Below are 23,729 nucleotides of genomic sequence, written 5' to 3' on the forward strand. Positions count from 1 at the left end.
ACCAATCAAGAACTAATCCCCCCCAGTCTTGTCTTCTCAAGCCTGAGAGACTAACCCCACTTCCTGAGAACACAGCCCCCCAAAACCAGGAATATGCCCCCCAACTCATCTGAGAAGGGACTTACATGAGCACAGATCAATGTCTCCCTATCCAGGACCCAACCCCACTCACCTCACCAATATCTGCTTCTTGACCACAGTGAATTTTCCTTGTTTTCTGGGTGAAGCCTGCTCAGAATCAAAACTAGTCAGTTATCAGCCCCTTCCCATAAATCACACACATACACACCCAGAACAGGGTCCAGTCCCCCTGGGCTGGGCTTACCCATGGAGAAAGGTAGTAGATGGAGGGGAAAGAGGCAGAGAAATGGGCTAGAGGAGAGAAGAGACAGACTGGAGAGATGCCTAGGCACTGGATTGGGGGGCCTAAGGAGGAGGAATGGGAGCGCCCCAGTTGCAAAAATCCCTAGAGCACCCCTACAAGCCTCACCCCGGAAGCTGAGCCTCACTTGTCGGTCATGGCTGCCTGGCAGCCCCGTCAGTCGCTGCACACGCACGATCAGAGCCATTGTCCCAGGGCCACTGGCTCTCCCTCTGCCCGTCTGCCCTCCTGCCAACCTGCCTGTTCACCTGAATCGCCTCTGACTCACTGGACTCACCCAGCAAGTTCAGCAATCCCTGCCCTTTAGTCAAACACACAGGCAGGCTTGGGGGGTCATGGGTGAAGAGAGAGCTGAAGGACTGAGAGAAGGAGGTAAGGTCGCTGTGGTCTGCTCTGTCCTCCCTGCCTCTTCCAGCTTCAGCCTCCACCCTGCATCCACCCTTGTGAAGTGGGAGCTGGGATAGGGTGGGGATGGAGCCAAGGGGAAAGACAGGACCCTAGTTTGTCCCCGTTAGCCAATGAGGCCTCAAGGGCACGGGTCTCATGGTGCTCCTTTTTCATCTTTCTGTCCTCAATGCCAAGCTCAGGGTCTGGTGCATGGTAGACCCTCAAAAAACTTTTTTTTTTTTCAACATTTTTTTATTTATTTTTGGGATAGAGAGAGACAGAGCATGAACGGGGGAGGGGCAGAGAGAGAGGGAGACACAGAATCGGAAACAGGCTCCAGGCTCTGAGCCATCAGCCCAGAGCCTGACGCGGGGCTCGAACTCACGGACCGCGAGATCGTGACCTGGCTGAAGCCGGACGCTTAACCGACTGCGCCACCCAGGCGCCCCAAAAAACTTTTTAAATAAATGGGCGGATTGATAAATGAATCCCCCGAGCCCTCAGCACTAGTACTACAGGCATTCAACACATTTGAAATAATGAGTGGTTGAATGTGTGTCCCTAGCTTGCACATAGCAGGTATTCAAAACACTTCCTAACCAGAAAACAGAGGTCCTTAACTTGGGGTCTTACATAGATAGGCTGCAGGGAGTCTGCAAACTCTTGAACTTGCCTATAAAATATTGAGTAATTGTGCATGCTGCACATTAAGCTCCTCCCATATCCTTAAACAGATGTGCAGTATTTTTACTGAATGAAGGAATGAATGTATCTGGTAGTTTGAACCCATGTGTGATTGTAACTATGTGTTGAGTGTGTATCCTGGCCATCTATTTAGTTATTCTAGTTAATGACACCTCCTATATGTAGGACTTGTGCTATGCTACCCTGTGGGGGAAGGGGTGCAGCCACAGCGGTGAATTGGACATGTTCTCTGTCTTCCAGTAGCTTCATGGACTCCAACATCAAACAAGGCCTAGAAAGACTGTAATTCCCATCAGAGCAGGAAAGGGTCAGGACTCAGGAGCTCAAGAAGAGGGAGGCCAGAGGTGCTTAAAATGGGCTTTGAGGGGGCACCTGTCTGGCTCAGTCAGTACAGCATACGACTCTTGATCCAGGGTGATGAGTTCAAGCCCCATACTGGGCATGGAGCCTACTTTAAAAAAGAAATAATAAAAGAAATAAAATGGACTTTAAGGACAGGAGTTGAGCAGAGAAGGACATCCAGGCAGTGGGAAGGAATGCAGGGTGTGTTTTGAGACCTGTGATCTGTCATTTTGACCTGTGTACGAGGAATGTATTAGGTGGCAGCAGACATAAAATTTAGACCATCAGAGGAGCTAGGTCTTGCTGTGTGGCCTTAAGCCAGACATGATGCCTCCTTGTGCTTCAGCTTCTTCAACTCAATAGTGGGGTTGGAAAGCCTTGTTCTGTGTCCCAGGTGTAGGCTGCTCAATTGAGTTTTGAGGTCTATAAAACACCAGACAAACAGGCATAGGTTGTTCTGTTTCTAAGCAAGGTTCAGGTTAGACCTCAAGATTCCAGATGTTGGGGGAGGGCTTCCCCTCCTCCGCTGATGTATGGGGGCACTGAGATCCAAAGGAAGCCAAAAGGGGGACCAGAATTCTTAGTTCACAGTGCCCTGGCCTTTCCCTCCCTTTACCCCTGAACTCTGTGACATCTAATCAAGCAAGGTATTGAAGCCACCCCTTCTGGAAACTAATGCAGGCACCTCCCCTTCTGGGCAGGAACACAACCTGGCAAGTTCTCGCTCACCCTCCACCCCCCCCCCCCCCAAGAACTGACACTTCACTTCCTAACATTCCAAAGAAGATGGGATGTGGCAGAAAGAGTACTAGGCTCTAGGGCAGGATTTTGGAATTCTAATCTCTATCATGCACTGTGTGGTCTCTGGAAAGTCCTTTCCCCTTTCTGGACCTATTTGCCTAGCTATGTAATGTGCATATGCACTGTATTACTTCCCCCCCCCCCCCTACTTCCTTCCTTCCTTCCTTCCTTCCTTCCTTCCTTCCTTCCTTCCTTCCCTCCCTCCCTCCCTCCCTCCCTCCCTCCCTCCCTCCCTCCCTCCTTCCTTCCTTCCTTCCTTCCTTTCTCTCTCTTTATTTCTGCATTGCTTTTCAAAGTGTGGTCCTAATGAGGATCACACATGTGGTTGTTAAAAATGCACATTCCTGCACCCACTCAAGAAATGCTAAAGTAGATTCTTAAATTGTACCTGGAAACTTGAATTTCTATTCTATTGCAGGAGTTCTGGGAACTCTGGTCTCCTGTCTGTGACTTTCTGTGATTCCTCATTGCATTTTCAATATCTCAGATGGTTGGTTTGAGTGTGGGTATGGTGTTTGGTGCATACTGAATGAAGTCTTAGCCCACAGACCTTTGGTGAATATGGGTCTGGGAGAGGGAACCACGGATCCTAAGGTCAGAGTTTCCTAGCCTGATGACAAGGATGAAAAGAGGGGCCTGAAGGGTTTGCAGAGCAAAAGAAACTGAGTATTTTCTTAGATGTGCCCTGGGTGACATTCATTCATTAGGCCTATCTAGGTCCTGGGTATACACTAGTGAACAAAACAAAAATACCTGCCTTCATAAATTTTTATGTTCTAGTGGGTGTGATAGGCAATGAAGAAATATATAAGTAAAATATATAGCATGTTGGTGATATGAGCTGAGGAGAAAAACAAAGCAGGAAGGGGGATAGAAATTCTTTCACACCAAGTGCAGAAGATAGGAAGTTCTGGGAAGTGATGTGATGTCATCACTTGCTTTAACATGGGAAAGAATGAGACTGCCAGGCTCCCAGGGACGTCACGACTAGCTCTGTGACGCATCGTCAGGGAGTTCCGTAGAGATCACGGGCTCCTTTATGACGTCAGCAGCCGGGCCCAGATAACAGAGGAGGTTAGATCCCGCCGGGGGGCCCGCCGGCTGCACGCAGGGTCCGTGAGGTCTCCGCGGCGCACATTGGCTGAAGGAGGGCCGAGAGCCTTGGCAGCTGCGGCGGCGACTTTGGTGTCCGTGACAGGGTGCCCCGGGGTCAGGATGCGGCGGAGCCCCCGCCCGGGCTCGGCGGCGTCCCCGCATAAGCGCACGCCCAACTTCTACAGCGACAACAGCAACAGCTCAGTGAGCGTCACCTCGGGGGACAGCAGCGGGCACCGGTCAGCTGGGCCGGGGCCCGGGGAGCCCGAGGGCAGAAGAGCCCGGGGCTCGAGCTGCGGTGAGCCCATCTTGAGCGCAGGAGTGCCCGGAGGAACCACATGCGCTGGAAGCCCTCGGCAGAAGCCTGCGCCTCGGAGCCACAAAGGGCCGACCGCCTGTGGCGCGGCAACCGTGAGGGGCGGGGCCTCGGGTGCGGGCGGGGTCGAATCCGGGAGAGCTGAGGGAGGGGGCAGGGCATAAGGGGCGGGGCTTGGAACGGAATGGGGATAAATATCTGGGCACCTCCTAAGGGGCGGGGCCTATGGGGTGAAGAGGGGAGACACCAAATAAAATTCCCTAAGGGGCGGGATCTAGGTGTGATGGACGGCCCTGGGAAGGGGCGGGGAAAGTTTTGATTGGACAACACTGAGAAAGCGCGGCTTTGGTGTAAACATAAGTGGCTACCAGAGAAATGGGGCAGCACCAACACTTGTCTGGGGGCGGGGCCTCCGTTTGGCAGGGGGACCGATGTCTCGACGGAGCATCCCAGAGGGGCGGGCTCAGAGTGCTGAGCACACCTGGGGTGTGCATGCAGTGGAACCAATGCCGGTTGGGGGGTACTGCCCCGCTTCTGGGCTGGGGAACCTGCGGCCTGGTCCCGCGGAAAGAGTGGACCTGCCTTGCGCAAGGCCCCAATGGCGCCCTTGGGCTCCCGCAGAACCGGCTGGCTCTCCCGTAGTCTCTGAGGAGCAGTTCGACCTTCTCCCGACCCTGGATCTGAGGCAGGAGATGCCTCCACCGCGCGTGTCCAAGAGCTTCTTGAGTACGGGCCAGATCAGCCCGGAAACCCTCTGACCTTCCAGCTCCCCTCTCTGAACTCCGGTTCTCATTTCTGAGACCCTGTTCGTTTTGAGTCCTTGGCCCATGTCAGTCTCCAGCCCCTTCTCTGAGCCCGATCCACCTTCTCTGAGCCTGAACTCATTCTCCGTGCCCCCATCTAATGCTCCTAGCCCACTCCCCTCTTCCTGAGCCTCTTCTGAACCTCTAACCCCACACTTACCGAGCCCTTCTTCACCTCTTCCCCCTCTGAGGCCCCTCTCCTCTCCCCAGGCCTGCTGCTTCGGGTGCTGAGCGTGTTGTTGTCCTTGGTAGGAGACGTGCTGGTCATTGTGTACAGGTCAGAGGGAGGGAATGGGGAGCTACAGGGACTGCTTTTTGGAGGGGATAGGGAGCAGAGCCGGGCCAGCAAAAGCTTGACCCTGACTCAGATCTGGCTGTTGAGTCTGACTCAGATCTGGCTGAGTCCTGTCGGCGGGAGCTGGGTCTAGTACCTTGGCGTGGGGGCTGTGGGGTTCACGAGGGTCTGGGTTCTCAGCTTCCCTCCGGTTCTTCAGGGAGGTCTGTTCCATCCGCTTCCTGCTCACGGCCCTGTCACTGCTGAGCCTCTTTCTGGCAGGTGAGGGGGTGGCGAATCCCCTGGGGCCCCCGCCCTGGATGTTTTGGAGCCAAACCCGGCACATTTTCTCCTGTATCCCTCAGCACCCTGAGCACCTTCAACTGCTCACGGTCCCCTTCAGAGCCCCCTCAAGGCTTTTCTCTCCTCACTGTCCCTTTATGCCAAGGAAACCCTCTCCCTTGGCTCCCCCTGAGACTACCCCTCTTTCCCCAGCACTCTGTTGGGGGCTGCTGTATCTGGTCCCTCCTTTGGAGAATGTGAGTCAGGGCGTCTGTATCCTAGGGTGGGTGCGTGGCAGGGTGCGTGAACCTGGAGGTTTTGTGGGTCCCCTGGCCTGGTGGGAGGGGGACAAGTGCTGGAGGGTCTAATCCTAAGGAAGGGCTGGATATAGACAGATCCTTGAGGGATTGTGCCCAGAGGCGGCTGGGGGTCTCTGAGAGGTCCTGGCAGGTCGGGGGTGGGGACAGTCCTCAAAAAGAAGGCCCTTTGAGTCCGGCTGCTCCCAGGCTGAAGTGGGAGAAGGGAGTGGGTGGGACTGAGCTGTGCTGTCTTTTGTGCCTCCCTCCCTCCATAGGAACCTAAGGAGATGCTGACTCTAAGGTGAAAGTGGGCACCTGGGGTGGGGAATTAGGGGGCTCAAAGGTGCTTCTGTGCGGGGCCTTACGGGAAGCGCCCAGGGGGACCGGGAGCCAACCCCACCCGTGCCGACCTCCCGCCTGCAGCGAGTACCACGAGCGCGTGCGCTCCCAGGGGCAGCAGCTGCAGCAGCTCCAGGCCCAGCTCGATAAACTACACAAGGAGGTGTCCAGCGTTCGCGCAGCCAACAGCGAGGTGAGCCCCGCAGCCCGCGGCTGTCCAGCGCACCGCCCCGTGTCTCGGCCCGCCGCTCAGTCCACCTCGGAAGCCCCCTGCGGAGCGCCGCCCCCTGGGTCGCGAGCCGTAAACCCCGTCCCGGAGTCCCTACTTCGGAGTTTCTCCCAGGACCCACAAAGTCTATAGCAGAGAACCTAGCCCCAGAACTTTGCCTCCCTGTAAACCTGCCCGCTAGCTCCGTCCCTCCAGGCCCTGCCCTCCCTCTTTTCAGAGAGTGGCCAAGCTCGTATTCCAGAGGTTGAATGAAGACTTTGTGAGGAAACCTGACTATGCGCTGAGCTCTGTGGGTAAGACCCAGAGACACTGCGAGACTGAGACTCAGAGACACGGGAAGAGACGGAGACCTTGACACAGACAGACCTACGCACATGACCGGTCCGAAGAGACCGACCTCAGAGACCCTGCCCCAGCTGTCGGTCAGGCCTGGGAGTCTGAATGATTGCTTCTCCCTGCTCCAGGGGCCTCCATCGACCTAGAGAAGACATCACACGACTATGAGGATGCGAACACTGCCTACTTCTGGAATCGCTTCAGCTTCTGGAACTACGCTCGGCCGCCAACAGTTATCCTGGAGGTGGGCCTGGAACTTGGATCCCAGAACGGGGCAAGGGACGGGTTGCTGGAGAAAGGAGACTCAACAGCTCGCTGGAGGTGGGACCCGGCTGAGCTGAGGGCGTGGCGATGGGCGGGGCCCTGCCTGAGGGAGGATGGGCCCGGCTGGAGGCGAGGCCTGGCCGTGCCAGGGACTGGGACACCGGACAGGATCTGGCTGCGTATAGACCCGGGTGGAGGTCTGGGCGGGGCCGATGGAGGGGTTGAGCTGAGGGCGGGGCCTATCAGAACCAATGCCCAGGCTGGGAAGGGTCGCAGTCGCTCAGTCCGTGGGTTCTCAAGATCTACCTGCTCGCCTGCAGCCAGATGTGTTCCCTGGGAATTGCTGGGCTTTTGAGGGCGACCAGGGTCAGGTGGTAATCCGGCTACCGGGTCGCGTGCAACTGAGCGACATCACCCTGCAGCACCCACCGCCCAGTGTGGCACACACCGAGGGAGCCAACAGCGCCCCCCGCGACTTTGCAGTCTATGTGAGTGAGGCTAGGGCTACGGGAGGTGGGGCGGATTTTGCCTAGTAAGCACCAGTCATGAAAATTGGTGTCACTGAGTCTTCGCTTGCTCATCTACATAATGGAGATACTACCACTCGCCTCTCAGGCCTACAGGTTATAAATAATTATAACCATATCCAAACTTTAGTTATGGCTTTATTGAGCCCTTATTCTGTACTGAGTACTTTACATGGATCATCTTGCACCCACTCAACAACCTATGAAGTGCCCTCATCTCCATCACTGATGAGAAAAGTAATGATCAGAAAGGCAATCTTATTTGCCAAGGTCACACAGCTAACAATTGGCCAGACTAAACTTTGCAACCTGGTTTCTTGGAGCCCACATTCCACACTACACTATCCTAAAATCAAAAAATAAAGGAGAGAGTACAGCTATTGCACACCATAGTAGGTCCTCAATAAAGTTGCTTTCTCCTCTTCCACCTGTGCCTCACTGTTCCCCCCCCCCCCCCGCTCACTCTTCACCTACCAGGGCCTCCAGGTTGATGATGAGACTGAAGTTTTCTTGGGGAAATTCACCTTCGATGTGGAGAAATCAGAGATTCAGACTTTCCACCTACAGGTGTGTGTCACTGGGGGTGAGGGTGCTTAAGGAATAGGACAGTGAGGGAAGATTGGGGAGGAAGGCAGCCCTTGGGACAGCAGGCCTTGGCATGATCCATTTGTCTCCCCAGAATGACCCCCCAACTGCCTTTCCCAAGGTGAAGATCCAGATTCTAAGCAACTGGGGCCACCCCCGTTTCACATGCTTGTATCGAGTCCGAGCCCATGGCATGCGAACTTCAGAGGGAGCAGGGGACAGTGCCACCGGGGAACCCCATTAAACATGCTCATTGTTGGAGTAGAGTGCAGGTCTGTGCTGAAAGAAGCTGGAATCATACTGAGGTGTTTCTTGGGGGAAATCTGGTTGCCTTTGGCCTATTAGTTGGGGGAGTCTACTTTCCAATGCGCCCTCTTATTGGAGAAGTTCAGATCAATACAGTAGCAGCAGCTCATGTTTATGGAGTGCTTACCACATGCAAGAGATGGTGCTCTGGATATTTTACACATCGTCTAACTAATCCTCACAACCGTGGAAGGGGAAACCACTCGGGTCAGGGAATGCTCAAGAACATACAGTTAGTGAGGAACAGTGGCACAGGATTCAAATCTACCTTCCCCCAGAGGCCACCCTCTTTAACTCAGAGCTGCCAGTCAGCCTGAAGCCATGTTTGTACAGCTCAATTCCTACCCCCAACCTCTGGGAAAGTCCCCTCAACTCCTGCCAGGTGCAGGTGGAGAGGTTAACTACTTTTTTTAGGTTAACACTCAAAAACTAAGGAGACTTGAGAACCTCTAGGAAGCATCTGAGAGTAGATGCAGGCTTGGTACCCCTACTCAGGTTGTCTTTACTGCTAGGCACAGGCAGTCTAGTGTTCAATCTGTCCCTGCCCTCAGGGAGCCCGGTAGGGGAGAGTGCTCCAGGAAACAGGACAATTCATTTATTGATTCAAGAATTCTTTATACTAGGAGTCCAATCAGAATTGGAAGAATAAAAGATGGGAGGAGACAGTCTTCAAAAGATTAATGAGTTATGCCTGGCTAGATTAAAAAAGGGGGACCAGCATGAGCAAAGGAACATGCAACACCTTGGTTGCTAGGATCCTTCCCAGTGTGTTCATGTTTTGGAAGAATATACACACAGACTATGAACACTGGTTACACCTCTAGGTGTAATGCATGTGGAATGCATGCAAGTGGAATGCATGCAAGTGGAATGCATGAGTATGTGTGAGGGTGAAGCACATATCCATTTGTTTAACGTTTATTTTTTGAGACAGAGAGAGACAGAGCATGAACAGGGGAGGGGCAGAGAGAGAGGGAGACACAGAATCTGAAGCAGGCTCCAGGCTCTGAGCTGTCAGCACAGAGCCCGACGTGGGGCTCGAACTCACGGACCGCGAGATCATGACCTGAGCCGAAGTCGGCTGCTTAACCGACTGAGCCACCCAGGCACCCCATATATCCATTTGTTTAAATTTTCAGGGTATTAAAAATTTTATTTATTTTGAGAGAGAGGGAGACAGCACACTTGGGAGGGGCAGAGGGAGAAGGAGAGGGAGAGAGAGAGAGAGAGAGAGAGAGAGAGAGAGGCGGGGGAGAGAAAGGGAGAGAGAGAGAATTCCAGGCAGGCTCCACATGGTCAGCCTGAAGCCCCACATGGGGTGAACTCATGAACCGTGAGATCACCACCTGAGCCTAAATCAAGAGTCAGCGCCCCTCAGGGTATTTGTTACTTTTGTAATTTAAATTACTCTGAGTGCTCTCAAAGCCTAAGGTTAGAAATATGGACTAATACAGCTTTTCTGGAGCGCATTTTGACAATAGGAACCAAAAGCCTTAATTTTTTTTTATTTTTTTTTAACGTTTATTTATTTTTGAGACAGAGAGAGACAGAGCATGAACAGGGGAGGGGCAGAAAGAGAGGGAGACACAGAATCTGAAACAGGCTCCAGGCTCTGAGCTGTCAGCACAGAGCCCGACGTGGGGCTTGAACTCACGGACCGTGAGATCATGACCTGAGCCGAAGTCCAACGCTTAACCGACCAAGCCACCCAGGCGCCCCTTAAATTTTTTTATATGCTTTAATCACCATAATTCCATGGAGCCAAAGGATACATCAATGTAATTGAGGATAATACTTTTAAGGATATTTATCACACTGTTGTTTATAAAGACAAAACCAAACAGTATGTAAGAAGATAAATTATGCTACAAAAATAATATGAAGCCAACAGAAATGTTAGTATTTAAGGGAATGTGTAATGTCATGGAAAGTTATTAATGATAGATATATGGATAATTTCCTAAAAAGCAAGCTAGACTGGTATACATAATTAATTTCCATACCAAAAGAGTTCTACAGATTAACAGATACTACGCATGAAAAGGCAATAACTTGGGAGGAAGTATTTTCAACATGGATGAGAATAAGGGCTAGAACAACAGCAAAAACCTATAAACAGGCTATTCAGAAGAAATATAACCATAAACACATGAATGACATCTAGCCTTCAAAATTAAATAGATCCAAGCTAAAAATGACAAATTTTTTTTTGCCTGTCAGATTAACAGAAAAGGGGTAAAAAAATTAAAAAAAAGAAAAAAAACCTGTTATGGAGAGCATTTTACAATATCTACTAAAATTTTAAATATTCTTATCCTTTGATCTAGCATTTCTACTTCCAGGAACCAATCCTTCAGAAATATTGCTGCATAGGATATTCATTACAGCACTTTGTAGCAGAACAAAATCGGATGGGACCCAAATCTCAATAATGGACTGGCTAAATAAGCTACAATACGCTCATACACAGAATACATAGGCATTAAAAAGAATAAGGTCACCAAAAGTTCTAATGGGCAAGACACCCAATATAACAAAAACAAGGTACAAAGAGTATGTAATATCCTACTTAGAAAAAAAATGTCAGACTTAGGAAACACATGAACCTTCACCTCTCATTATCTATTTTTATATTTCAAATAATTTTGTAGTAACTAGCATACATTTTAAAGCATGTTAAAATAGTATACACAATATGATCCCATTTTTGTAAAATAAAAAACATGTATACATTATAAATCTGCATTATGGACTAAAAAATCTGTACCAAATACTTTATTGGCACATTGGAGTTTAGATGATAATATTTTTTGTGTATTTTTTCTCTTACAATGAATACACATATTAATTTTCTAGTAAGAAAAAAATAGCTGTTAAAAATTTCAGGCTTGTGGCCTATCTTTAGGATTAGAACCACCACTGCTCTCTCCTGCAGGAAGTCTAGCATGATCCATGCACCATCATAAAACTCCTCCCTCCCCTCGCACTTTCCACCTTGTCTTCGTTCCCAGCTCAGCTCTGTCCTAAGGCAGTGCAGGCTGGGTGTTTGGCTTACACTTGATCCTTGTATTTTTTAAAAACAGAGTCAGTGTCTCTACACATCTAGCCAGGAATATCCAATTTCTTTGATTGGGGCTATGCTGTCAGAGGTATCCTTCATTCAACAACTCCTAAGGTGGACAAACTGAGGCTGAGGAGAAATAAACATGGTTAACAGCAAATTTCCACTTAGAAACACAGAGTGGTGCCAAAGCAGTGATCTTCATTGATTTTTATTGAATAAAGGACTCCAGGGGCAAGCAGGAGAGATCAAAAGCAACAATAGCAGGAACAAATATAAAAATATAAAATGTAAAGTGCAAGCACTGGGGAATGTGTGCAGGGTTGAGTTGTGTCCTTGGGGGACACAAGGCTGAGGACTAGCCACAGCCTACCCCCTAAAGGAATCTAGGTCTGAGCGGCCTGTGCAGGGCCCTTGGCTGGGGGTGGAAGTGGCTTGAATGGGGCCCAACCTTGGGCCTTGAAGTAGGAGACCAGTTGTATAGGTACCTCTGCGAGCACAGTCTGTGCCAGTGCCTCCCGAGGGGCCTGCCAGGAGAAGAAGGGCAAGGTCAGTGGTGGCCCCCTAAAAGCATCCCATAGTTTACATTTCATAGCAAAGAAAGGATACAAATCCCAACACCCAAACTTGTCCAGACTTAGATGAAAGGGTAAGTATCCCCACTCAGACAGAGGTGGAGGGGTAAGCTCCCAGATCTGATCAGCCCCCAAACTTGCCCCCACTCACATTCTGGAAGCGACGGTAGGGCACAAACTGCACTATATCACGGGCAGCTGCCTCCCCGGAGCGCGTATGCAGGGGTCCACCATCAGCATCCAGCTGCTCCATGGCCTCAAAGTCAGCACCACCCACACCCACGATGATCACTGACATGGGAAGGTGTGAGGCACGCACCACAGCCTCACGTGTAGCCTCCACATCTGTCACAGCACCGTCGGTCAGCAGCAGCAGCACAAAGTATTGCTGGGGATAAGCCCATTCATAAACTGAGGCAGACCCTCCAAACACCCCAGCTACACATCCCCACATTGACAAGAAGTCCCTTGTTACATAGTCCTAAAGGGAGCCCTTGACCAAGACTGCCCACCACTACCTCTACCTCTCATGATCCTCACCGAGGCAGTCCTCTGATGTGCAGCCTGGGCTGCAAACCTGGCCACATGGTTGATAATGGGTGCAAAGTTGGTGGGGCCATAGAGGCGAACTTGAGGCAGGGCTTGGCGATAGGCATCCACAATGCCCTGGATGCCTAGAAAAGGAGGGCAAAAAAAAACCACACTAAAATACTGAGCCTCTTCAGGGTTGAGTCAGTCCTGACATCACCCCATCCTGGCCAAGGAGATTTGAGAACCTGGGTGCATTTCGTTTGGTCACCCCTATAACCCAAGGTACTTAACCTTATCCTACAGATGGAAAAATTAAGACCAAAGAGAAGAAGAGCACTTGCCCTAAATCACAACTTGAGTTAACACTAATTAAGGAGTCTCATAAACAAATCTAGGATAGTTGAGCATCAGATTACAACCCACTTAATAATGAATTATAATCTAATTACTAAAATAAGAATCTATAGATATTAAATAATTCCCGGAAAGGAAGAAGCTCTTAATTTTTTTTTCCAACCTCCCTCTTCCCCCCATAACTCAGTCTAAGAAGCTCTTAATAAATGTAGGAGGAATTACAAAATCATTTGGCAATCTTAGAGATAACTGATTCACGCAAAGATCAATATGAGCTAAAACCAGAGAATCCTAGTTAATGAGTAACTGGATATTTATATAGCCTCAAAGTATCTTCCCAAAAGATATTTATTAATTACAAATAGTGGAGAAACCTGGTAGTAGACTCTACCTTAACCAAGTGATCAAAGTTAACATGACTGGTAGTAGGATATATCTACATCATGGGCCTCCTGACATGGTGCACTGAGAAGAACGCCCACCACAAGTACATAATTTGGATCTATCATAAGGAAATACCAGGTAAACCCAAACTGTGAGACATTCTACAAATTACCTAGCCTATAATCTTAAAAAATTTCAATTATCATGACAGACATGAAGAATTCTGGAAGACAAAACAAGTGAATGCATTACACGATCTGAGATTTTCTTTATGCTGTAAAAGACAACTGGCAAAACATGAATAAATTCTAGACTGGATAATAGTATTGATGTTAACTTGCTGATTTTGGGAACTGTACTGTAGTTACATAAGAGAATATCTTTGACTTTAGGAAACACACACTTAACTATTTAGGGATAAAGGGAGCAAAGTTGGTGGGGTCTCGGAGGCAAACTTGGGATAGGACTTATTCACTATAATTCTCAAACATTTCAGGAAAAAAAATATGTGTGTGTCTATATATACAGACCACTTTAGTTTGCTGTCCATGTTGGGGGAGCCACGAGATTTGGAACCTCTCTAGACAAAAGAGTTTGGGTAAAAGTACCCTAAAAAGAGCTGAACGAAGGCTTCCACTGATGCCCAGATAAGTACCAGTGAGCTTCCAGGCAAAGATGATAATAGAGAGCACTTGGTATTTGCCGAGGCTTACTTCTTCAAACTTTACATATATCTTCTCCTTAAATATTCAATATCTTATAGTATTTATCCTTTTTATGAAGCCAAAGCACACTGGCCCCAAGTCACATGGTTTTAGCAAGACGCAAGATAAAGATTTGAGACCTAGATTTGAGTCTCTTAGAGACTTAGCTCTAAAATCCACTCCTCTGCACAACAGGATCAGATACCTGCCCCTATTACCCCACACTCCCTTGTCTGCACAGGCTTGGCCCTCTAGGTGTGGACAGATCTGCCTTATGTTGGAGGTTGGAGGAACTTACCTGTGCAGTAGGGGTTATTGGGGTTGAAGTTCAAGGCAAATTCATGGGAGACCTGAAGGCAAGAATGAAAATGAGGTTCTTTCTCCATGGTCATATTTGTGTAAAGAAACAGGACATTATGGTATATGCCAAGCATTGTATAGGAACTATTTAGTCCTGAGTACTTGTTGTGCATATGCCTATAGGGATACATCCCTGCATCTCCACATAAAGCTGGGTGCCAGACAGCAAATCTACGTCATCCCCCCAAATCAGGACCCTGACACTGAAAACAGAGGAGTTGGGGAGGAGTGCTCACCTGCCAATCAGGGGGCACCTGGGCCCCAAATCCAAATGCTGGGAAAAGCTTGTCCCTGTGGGAAGACAGTGAGTTGGAGAAGAGGCAGAGAGGGGACTGTGACCCTAGAGGCTGAAACATCTGCAGGGAGGAGGGCGGGCAAGAGAACAAGTTACTCACGAATCATAGTCCTGAATCACGCTGCCCACACTCCACAGTGCTGTCAGGTACTCGTTGACCCCTGTTGGGCTCAGGTAGTGCAGGGAGTCCGGGGAGGAAGGGTCTCCATTGGAGCCTGTGAAGTCTATACCAACCTGGGAGGAAGGGAGGAGGGGAGCTGAAGGCCACTTTGAGCTCCAGATCTGTTCTCTTGCCCCTGATAAAGCAACTTACAGTGAAGTTGATTTGACAGCCTCCCATCACATAGTCCAGGAACGAATACTGTGTTTCAACCTGTAGATGAAACCAGGATCACAGCTGAGGTGAAGAAATTGGGGCCATGGAGCACAGGGGTCAGAGCCTGGGTCACATGGGTTAGCGTCTCACCTGGCAAATTTTGACACAGACAGTCCCAGAGTTCTTGTAGCTTTTCTTTTTCTGCTGTTTCTCAGGGTGGATGCATTCAAAATTGGCCTGGTGAGGAAAGAAAAACTAGGGTAGGAAACTCCCAGAGCATCAGCCAGAACTAGAGCTGCTCTGCCCTCCCTCCCTCCCTCCCTGGGGCTGCAGTCCTTTAGGCCCACCTCAACACCCTTGAGCTGGGCTGGCACTCACCGGGACTGCTTGCAGCTGGGCCAAGCTGGTGTAGAAGGTACCAATGAGATCATGTGAACCATCACTGTCATAGTCTGAGCATCGCACCTGAGGCAGGGGGAAGAGGGGGAGGTGAGTATGTGTATATAGTGAGAATAAATCCCTCCCCAGGCTCTCTGCCCCTGGTCGGTCCATTCAGGAGGCAAACTCCTCACCTGGATGGGTGTGCTGGGGTCTCCCCCACAGAAATGCTGAAGGGGAACAGAGAAGCGCTTCCATGTAGGGTTCAAGTTGTTCTTGATTACCTGAAGGTGGAGGGCAAGGCCTCTAGTAAGTTCTGGGCTGGCATATGGGGAGCTGTCATCCTTCCCTATCCATGTACAGTCTTGCTCTCCCTATGTTCCAAACCTTGATAATCACAAGCCCCAGGGATTCTCTCATAACCCACTCAGCCCAACCCCAGGGGTCTCACACCTCAGATCTGTATACCAGGTGCCATTTCCCATCACTCTGACGGAAGAACTCCAAGAATGGATCCGATTTTCCCAGGAAGTCCTGTCAATGCCACAGAGACCCCAGTGTAAGACTAAGGGAGAGACAACTATACCAGTCCTCACCCCTGCCCCCCAACATACCATCCCTGTCCCCTTAATTCTTAAATCCCCAAGGCCTCCTCCTTCCAGACACACCTTCTTATCTAGGTTTCTGGCCTCCACCTCCATGGTCACTACGCGACTATCCTTCATCTCCTGAGCTGATACCTAGGAAAGGGAGGCAGGAGACTGTATCACCTCATGAATTCCTCTTTGACGTAACCCCCTTCCCCCAGAGTTCTTCCTTACCGTGATGGTCCCCCGTCCAGCAGGTTTTCCAGGCTTCAGCATCAAGGGCAGAGTTATTATCTGGCTGGACACAATCTGGGGCAGAGCAGGGGTAGGTGGGAAAGCAAAATCTCAGACAGGGTTAGGTCTTGCTTGACCCCCACCTCCTCCATGTTCCAGACAGTCTGGGTGGTCTGTTAGGGCTCTTACTGAACATGTGTCTGAAAGATTTTAATCCCTAGCCCTACATACCTGTCCTAGGGAACACTCAGCCCCTCCTAGGAAGTCATCATCCCCCAGCTCAGGTGTCTTGTTGTCTATGTCATAGATGCCAAATCGGAGCTTCTGAACTGTTTCAAAGTGGTACTCAAGCTGCAGAGTCTTGGAGAACTCGGGGCTCGAGCAGTTCCGTACTCGTTCAGTTCGGCCAAGCTGTGGGCAGAGGCCAATTAGCGTAACAGTTATACACTCTTCAACCCCCAAAATAGTTCTAGCCTCCCTCCACAACCTTAAACCTACAGTCCTTCTCACCTCAGCCCAGTTGCCCCCTCCCACATCCTGTAAAAGGACGCAGAGTGGGTCAGACTTAGAGCCGATGTCCTTGTCAATGAGATGGTCACAGGAAATGGACAGCTGAACCAAGGTCACACAGTGGGCCATCTGGGAAGAAAGGACCTAAGTCAAGCACTGAGGACCCTTTCCACCCTTCCCTGACTACAGGTCCCAGCTTAGGAAGGCCAGCAGGCTTCACCCAGGCAGGGCTGAGCCTGTATCCAGCTCCATGACACCCAAGGAAGAGAAGATCCTAGAGCCTCCATACTCCTCTAATTCCTTAGGTGAACTCCATGGGACAGGAAATGGTGGGTACAACCAACCCTGGTATGATGGGAAGATGCAGAAAAAGTATACTGGCCTCCATCAACAACTTTGACCCCAAACTAGTCTTCACCCTAAAATCGCTATAATGCTCCTAAGACCCAGAATCCAACCCTGATCTTCTCAGAGACCAATGAATCTCACTCTGACCCTCTTACTGGCCCCAGATCAGATCCTAATCCAAGTTCCAGTCCCAACATTGTCTCAAACATGACCATGATCCAGATACTACTCCCCAAAAAGTTTCTTCCTCCAATGATTTCTCACGAACTGTGGGGCCCTGCATCTTGAGATGGTGTTAGGATCGCCCCCAACTCAATCTTCTAGCCTAAAATCAGCTGCTCATATCCAACTCCTCACTACTCTCACTGCCACTACCCAGTCCAAGCCATCATTTGTCACCAGGCTTATCCCATTAGCCTCTTTAACTTGTCTCCCTTACTTATCCTATGCCATCCCCACCTCCACCTCCATCCTCACGCTAACAGACTATTCCCAATACGGCAACCAGGGTGATTCTGTTAAAATGTTAAGTCAGGTCATGTCACACCTCTGCCCAAACCCTCTAATGATTTCATATTATTTAGAAAACATCCAAACTCTACCATGGTCTACAAGGTCTTGAAAGATCTAGATCTCTCTAACCTAATTTCCTAACATCTCTCTTGCTCATTCCATTCTGTTCACACAGGTCTGCTTGCCTGCTATTCCTCAAATAAGCTTGTTTCTTCCCTCATATTATCCACATGACTTGTTTCCTCACTCCCTCTAGGTCTTCATTCAAAATCATCATCTCCATTATGAGGAAAAAGGCTCTCCTCTTCTAGGTACTTAAAATTTTAACCCTACTAATACTGACATTGCATACCCTTTTCCTGCTTTTTCTCTTTAGCATTTATCAGTGTCTAATATACTATATATAATGTTTTCCCGACTAGAATGGAAACTGAAGGAATATAAACATGAGGGAAGGGATATTTGTTTGTTCTGTTCACTGCTGTATCCCAAGCACCTAGATAATAAATATTTGCTGAATGAAATCCAAAAGGCTATCTCCAGACTCAGCTCCCAGCCCAGCCACCTCCAAACTGACTGGCAATCAAGGACCAAGTTTCTCCAATCCATCCATTTCCTCAGCTGAAACATTATCTTCTTGCATGGATCACCATGACTCCCAAGGAACCCCTCCTCCTACAGTCCCCATAATAATTACCCTCAGACTTGTTACTACCTCTGTGTCCTTGCTGACCCATACACCTGCAGACCATCTGTACCAGCACTATACCCCAGGATGCCTCCAGCCTTGGCCTCCCCTAAACTGACCCTCAGTCAATTCTTCCCCCAACCTAGTTCACAGATAGTGCTGTTCCCATCTTGGTGCCCTGTGTTCTCCATCTGGAGTGCTATTATCAACCGATGTTGGAACAATTATTACACTTTAGCTTGCGTCACAAACTGCCTGCCTATTCATATCATCTCAGTCCCTACTTGAAAGCATCCAATGATGGAAAACCCACCACTCTCCTAATCTATTTTTAAAAAACATTTTAGAGAAAGAGGCAGGGGCGGGGGGTGGGGGGGGGGGGAGAAAATCTTAAGTAGGCTCTAGGCTCAGTGCAGAGCCCAGTGTGGAGCTCAATCCCACGACCCTGGTATCATGACCTGAGCTGAACTCAAGACTCATATGCTCAACTGACTGAGCCACCCAGGCGCTCCTCTCTTAATCCATTTAGATAGGCCTGTTCCATAAAGTCCCACCCAAACCAACTCAAGTCTGCTGAATCCTCATTTCTACATATTTGTCCTGTAACTCCCCAGTCTAAATTTCCACAGGAAAGCCTTATTCCATCTCTCTCTGAGAACCCATCTGACCTGGAAGCAGTGAAACCCCCAGCTAATATCTGGAAAAAGAGCCCCAGTTCTTTTGAATGTTGCCCCTAGAATGTGGCTTGTAGACTCTGAGCAACCTGATCTTCCCTTTGAAAGTTCCCCAAGGAGAAGACACAGAGAACACATTCTCCCAAAGGAGTGGGACCACAACTTCCCCAAGTCTGACTCCATGCTTCTCACTTTACATGTTCTCTGCAGAGCAGAAACAAATGAAGGATGTTCATTTCACTATTGCTGAGAATAGTAAAACACCTGAGACAGCTTAAAGGTCTATTATGTACTAAGTAAACTATGATACATTAAAACAATGGAATGTTGAGCAGCAGCAGGTAAAATATAAGGCAGAACTATATTATATTGGTATTATATGAAAAAATGGTAAGAAAAGTAGGACTCCATGTTAAACTTCAATTGTATGTGTATATACAATAGATTTGAATATGTTGACAAAATAAATACACACACACACACACACACACACACACACACACACACAGAAAAGTGGACAACACACCAAAGAAATGCAACTTTTAGGTGTACCTCAGAGAAGTGGGATGAAGGTAAGGATTTTACATGATCCTTACACTTCTGTAATACACTTCTGTATTGTTTCCATATTTTAGTTTATTTTGTAATTTTTAAAGGGCTTCATTATTTTTTTTCCCCAAACCACAACTCAAGTCCTCTTCCCTATTCAAAGCCCAAAGCCTCTACCTCTGGTTCAACAACCTCTACCTAAATCCAGAGTTCTCTTGCCTCCTCTCTGGCTTCTCCTTAAGCACTGTCTCAGCTAGTCTTCCTTGATGTCAGCTTCCAGAGTCTCCACCTTAATTAGAAGCCTTGCATAGCTGCCCACGGCCCTTAGATTCAGAGCCAAAATCCCTAGCAAGGTCACCTTAAGGCACAACTCCAGAGGGCACATCTACACAGAATGCAGTAGTTGTAACAATATGGTGTCCCTGCATCCCTAAAAATTCAACCTTCAAACCCCTTCCCAGTCTGCTCTACCTCCTACCATTCTACCACCCAACCAAGTAGTAATCCAAAGCTATTTCTGGTTCCTCAAACACACGCACAAGCTGATACCTCTCAGTTTCTGCCTAAAAAAATGTATTGTCATCCAAAGTTCTGCTATGACATCATTGCTTTATGAAGCCTCACCCACAATCCCAAAGTAAAATTTATCATCTCTCCTCTGGATGATTACATGGCTTCCTCATCATCTTCCTGCAAGCAAGCAAACACACACACACACACACACACACACACACACACACACGAGTGTTTTATTAACCAAACAGAAACTAGGTCATACCACTTCTCTGCTCAAAACTCTGGATTGGCATCACAAAACACTCAAAGTCCAAAGTTCTTACAATGGTGTACAAGGCCCTCCCTGCAAGACCTGACCCTTATCTAACTAATCATCTAGCCACATAAGTATGTTCCAACCAGGTTTCACTTCTGACACACATACACACATCAATCTCATTCCCTGTATCAAAGCTTTTGCATGGTCTTCATCCATATACGGAAAATAAGAAAGTAAGCTGTATTAGAGTAGGAACCACATCTGGTTTGCCTATCTCCAGTACCTACAACAGGACCTACCCTATGGTGGGTATTCAGTAAATTAAATATTAGTGATTTAACACTGAAACTGCCACCAAAATTTCGATTTTTGTCTGTCTACCCTCATAATCTATGGGCTCCTTGGAACTAGGACTGGGTATTATTTCTGTATCCCTAATATCAGTGGCTTAGTACATGGTACTTATAACCATTTGTTGAATAAATGGTAACATGCTTTTGCTCAACTCAAACTTTCAGGCCTTTTCCATTTGAACTACTGTCCAGCAGTAAATCTTCTCTATTCTTATCTTGTACAACTGAGCTTTAAAATTTAAATGCAGGACCCCTGGAACTCAAAACTAAGTGACAATTTAAAAATGGGCAAAGAATTTGATCAGATATTTCGTAAAAGAAAATATATGGATTGGAAATATACAAAGGAAGAGTGATCGACAGCACTAGTCATCAGGGGAATGCAAATTAAAACCACAATGAGATACTATCACATATCCACCACAACAGTTAAAAGTAGAAAAACTGACAATACCAAATGTTGTCAAGGATGTGGAGATCTCATACATCGCTAGTGAAAGCATTAAATATACCACTTTGGAAACAGTTTGGCACCTTATTAGAAAACCAAATACGCATCTAGTCAAACAGCAATTCCACTCCCAGATTTTTATCCAAAAGAAAACGTTATGTCCACAAAAAGATTTATACAAGAATGTTCATAGCTGCTTTATTTATAATAGCCAAAATTTTGAAACAGCCCAAGTGTCCATCAATATGAGAATGAATAAACCTTAATATTTATACATGTAAGAGAAAACTACGCAATAACAAAAAGAAACTATTAATATCTGTAACATGGATGAATCTGAAGCATAAAATAGACTCCACTTACAAAGTTTTAAGGCAAGCGAAACTAATCTATAATGAAAAAATTCAGAATAGTGGTTATTCTTCCCATGTCCCCCAGGGGAGGGGCAGGTATTAACTGAAGAGAGAACTCTAGAGGGAATGGAAAAGTTCCTCATCTTGATAGGAATGTGAACCACAAATGCATTTTTCATTGCCATCTAATGATACACTTAAGATGTATACATCTCACTGTATGTAAATGTTACCACCCCCCCAAAAAAACCTGTAAGAAATGATGAACTCAAGACATGTTGAAATATTTATGAAGTGTGCTGATACTTGCAATTTCTTTTAAATCCACAATAAATAAATAAATAAATAAATAAGTAAATGGCATGTTGAATGGATATGTGGTAAAACAAATATAGAAACATTTAAATTGTAGAACTTAAATAGTAGATATATGGATATTTACTGTTTATCTGTATACTCAAAGTTTTCACAATAAAATGTTGAGGAAAAGTTTAAGCGGAGGACTTATATTGGAGAACTACGGGTTTATCCCTGATACTTTGTTGAGAACTACAAAGTATTAGCAGTAATTATCTGTGGTGGTGAAGTTACAGGCAACTGGAGCTGCGGCCTTTTCCCTCCCTCCAGGGCTCCTCTAAGATCCCAGAGACAAAGAGGCTTTGGGGAAGACACTTTGGCAGTGGGACAGGCGCTTCTTCTTGTGCTAGGCCTCAATTTCTGGCAGATTAGAGCATTCTTTCCTAGTCTATTACCATTTGCACCCCTTCCCCACAGCTAGTCCTGTTCTATCTTTTCTTAGTTTCTTCTCTGACCAGACTAAAACCCCAATCAGAATTCTGTGGACCTACATGTGCAAATGGGATGGGATTCCATTTCTGAGAGTCAGAGCTTCCTGTGCTACCACAGTTGTTTTTCACAAATCTGCCCCCTTGGCTTCTCATTGGAATTAGCAATTCTTTATAAGCAAATCCTTATAATGTGCAGTTTTCTATCCTTTGAATCATATTCCCTTTACATTATCTAATGCCTGGGAGTATTATTCTCTCCCAAATCCTGTTGATCTCCTTTAAAATCTAGCTCCAAGCCTACCTGTTTGGAAATCTTACATAATTAAAACTCCTAGTTCACGTCACTCTTCTATTCCATATCCTTTGAACAGCTACGTCCTTAAGCCAGACTCCTTTACTTTTCATCTGGTGCCATTATAATTAATGGGCTTTAATATAATAATTATAAAGGACTTTCAGCATCCTTTATAGGACTGAAATTTTATGAAACCATATTAAATATCACATTTAAGTGAGTCAATAAAAGCCTCTAAAACTTTCTCATTTATTTTTGTAAAAGAGGTCTAATATTTGCCAATATTCTGAGCCAGTATATCTTGCCTGGATGTCTATAAGAGTCTCTGCATTTCTTAACTGGTCTCATTTCCACTCTCAGTTCAACAAAGTCAGAGACCTTCCCTGACTCCAACCCAACAATACCCAGCTTCTCATAAACCTATCAAAATGTGTAACTTGTTTATTTACTTGCTTATTATCTATTACCTCTAGTAGACTATAAATTCAACATGGGAAGAAACCAAATCTGTCTTGTTCCTATTCTAGTGACTCACACATAGCAGGTACTTTGTAAATATCTGTTGAATTAATACTGGGAAAGGAGTGATAATCCAGGGATCCTCAGAAACGACCCAAATCTAGTCCTAGCCTACTGCTTGAAACCATCAAGAAGAAATGAGCTTTCTAGAACACTCAACACAAGACTAGCTTATTTCTATGTGCCCCCAGCACCCCCAAGCCTTCCATTCTGTGCTAGTCAGGAACTGCAAACAGAAACAACTAAGTATATATAACACCAATCTTTTCTTCCTTTGTCTTCTACCACTTGAAGCCTCCTTCCCTTGTGCTCTCCCCTGTAGGCTGCTTTCCTCTATTGACGGAAATAAAAAAGAACTGAGTGAGCATCTAATCCAAGTCCCTCAATTCAAGGCGGAGAGGTAAAATGTGATTTAGATAAGGCCACACACATCAGGTTCAACAAAATGAGGACGAAACTCAAATATTCTGACTTCTACATCGTCTAGAACTTTGATTTTTTTTTTTAACATTTATTTATTTTTGAGACAGAGTGCGAGCGGGGGAGGTGCAGAGAGGGAGACATAGAATCTGAAGCAGGCTCCAGGCTCTGAGCTGTCAGCACAGAGCCGGATGCAGGGCGCAAACCCACAGATCATGAGATCATGACGTGAGCCGAAGTAGGATGCTTAACCAACTGAGCCACCCCGGTGCTCCTCTCCTCTAGAACTTTGGACTATAGTCATATCCTTCTCTTCTGAAGAACTTTCCTTCTTGTATCCAACAGCAACATGATGTAGTGGGCAAGAGTATGGGTTCTGCAGTCAAGAGACCAGGCTCCAAATACTGGCCTTACTCCTCTCCCTGGCCACAATGAGGTACTA

The 23,729-nt window shown here is 47.3% G+C and overlaps 3 protein-coding genes across 11 annotated transcripts in view; 1 reads left to right on the top strand and 2 right to left on the bottom strand.

Moving 5' to 3' along the window:
* LOC112869521 (fer-1-like protein 4) overlaps positions 1–998 on the bottom strand; it is a 34,685-nt gene extending 33,687 nt beyond the window's left edge. The window contains exons 1-2 of the mRNA XM_086702069.1: positions 491–998; positions 173–228 (exon numbers count right to left, since the gene is read on the bottom strand). Coding sequence (XP_086558195.1) covers positions 173–228; positions 491–569 — 135 coding nt within the window. The 5' untranslated portion in view covers positions 570–998. The remainder of the gene's footprint in view (positions 1–172; positions 229–490) is intronic.
* Positions 999–2,986: 1,988 nt separating this feature from the next.
* On the top strand, positions 2,987–8,227 carry SPAG4 (sperm associated antigen 4). Of its 5 annotated transcripts, none has more exons than XM_025932310.2 (12): positions 2,987–4,142; positions 4,650–4,754; positions 5,042–5,108; positions 5,326–5,387; positions 5,601–5,644; positions 5,962–5,987; positions 6,110–6,218; positions 6,472–6,547; positions 6,719–6,834; positions 7,175–7,342; positions 7,859–7,948; positions 8,061–8,227. In XM_025932310.2, exons 1-12 carry the CDS (start codon positions 3,833–3,835, stop codon positions 8,208–8,210), a joined length of 1,323 nt encoding a protein of 440 aa, XP_025788095.1. In that variant the 5' UTR covers positions 2,987–3,832; the 3' UTR covers positions 8,211–8,227. The 5 variants fall into 5 exon arrangements, with proteins under 5 accessions (XP_025788095.1, XP_086558203.1, XP_086558204.1 ...); XM_025932311.2 differs by having other exon boundaries at positions 3,918–4,123; XM_086702077.1 differs by having other exon boundaries at positions 5,326–5,644.
* Positions 8,228–11,528: 3,301 nt separating this feature from the next.
* The window catches only part of CPNE1 (copine 1), a 34,846-nt gene continuing 22,645 nt past the window's right edge, over positions 11,529–23,729 (bottom strand). For all 5 annotated transcript variants that reach the window (XM_086702074.1, XM_086702073.1, XM_086702075.1 and 2 more), the window contains 15 exons: positions 16,562–16,690; positions 16,283–16,462; positions 16,052–16,126; positions 15,899–15,970; positions 15,684–15,764; positions 15,425–15,514; positions 15,231–15,317; positions 15,003–15,089; positions 14,850–14,909; positions 14,637–14,770; positions 14,478–14,532; positions 14,180–14,231; positions 12,449–12,582; positions 12,060–12,296; positions 11,529–11,860 (listed from right to left, as the gene is read on the bottom strand). In XM_086702074.1, coding sequence (XP_086558200.1) covers positions 11,720–11,860; positions 12,060–12,296; positions 12,449–12,582; positions 14,180–14,231; positions 14,478–14,532; positions 14,637–14,770; positions 14,850–14,909; positions 15,003–15,089; positions 15,231–15,317; positions 15,425–15,514; positions 15,684–15,764; positions 15,899–15,970; positions 16,052–16,126; positions 16,283–16,462; positions 16,562–16,690 — 1,614 coding nt within the window. In that variant the 3' untranslated portion in view covers positions 11,529–11,719. The remainder of the gene's footprint in view (positions 11,861–12,059; positions 12,297–12,448; positions 12,583–14,179; positions 14,232–14,477; positions 14,533–14,636; positions 14,771–14,849; positions 14,910–15,002; positions 15,090–15,230; positions 15,318–15,424; positions 15,515–15,683; positions 15,765–15,898; positions 15,971–16,051; positions 16,127–16,282; positions 16,463–16,561; positions 16,691–23,729) is intronic.

Source organism: Puma concolor, chromosome A3, assembly GCF_028749965.1.
Source record: "Puma concolor isolate L17-30 chromosome A3, mPumCon1.1.hap2, whole genome shotgun sequence".
Lineage (NCBI taxonomy): Eukaryota > Metazoa > Chordata > Mammalia > Carnivora > Felidae > Puma > Puma concolor.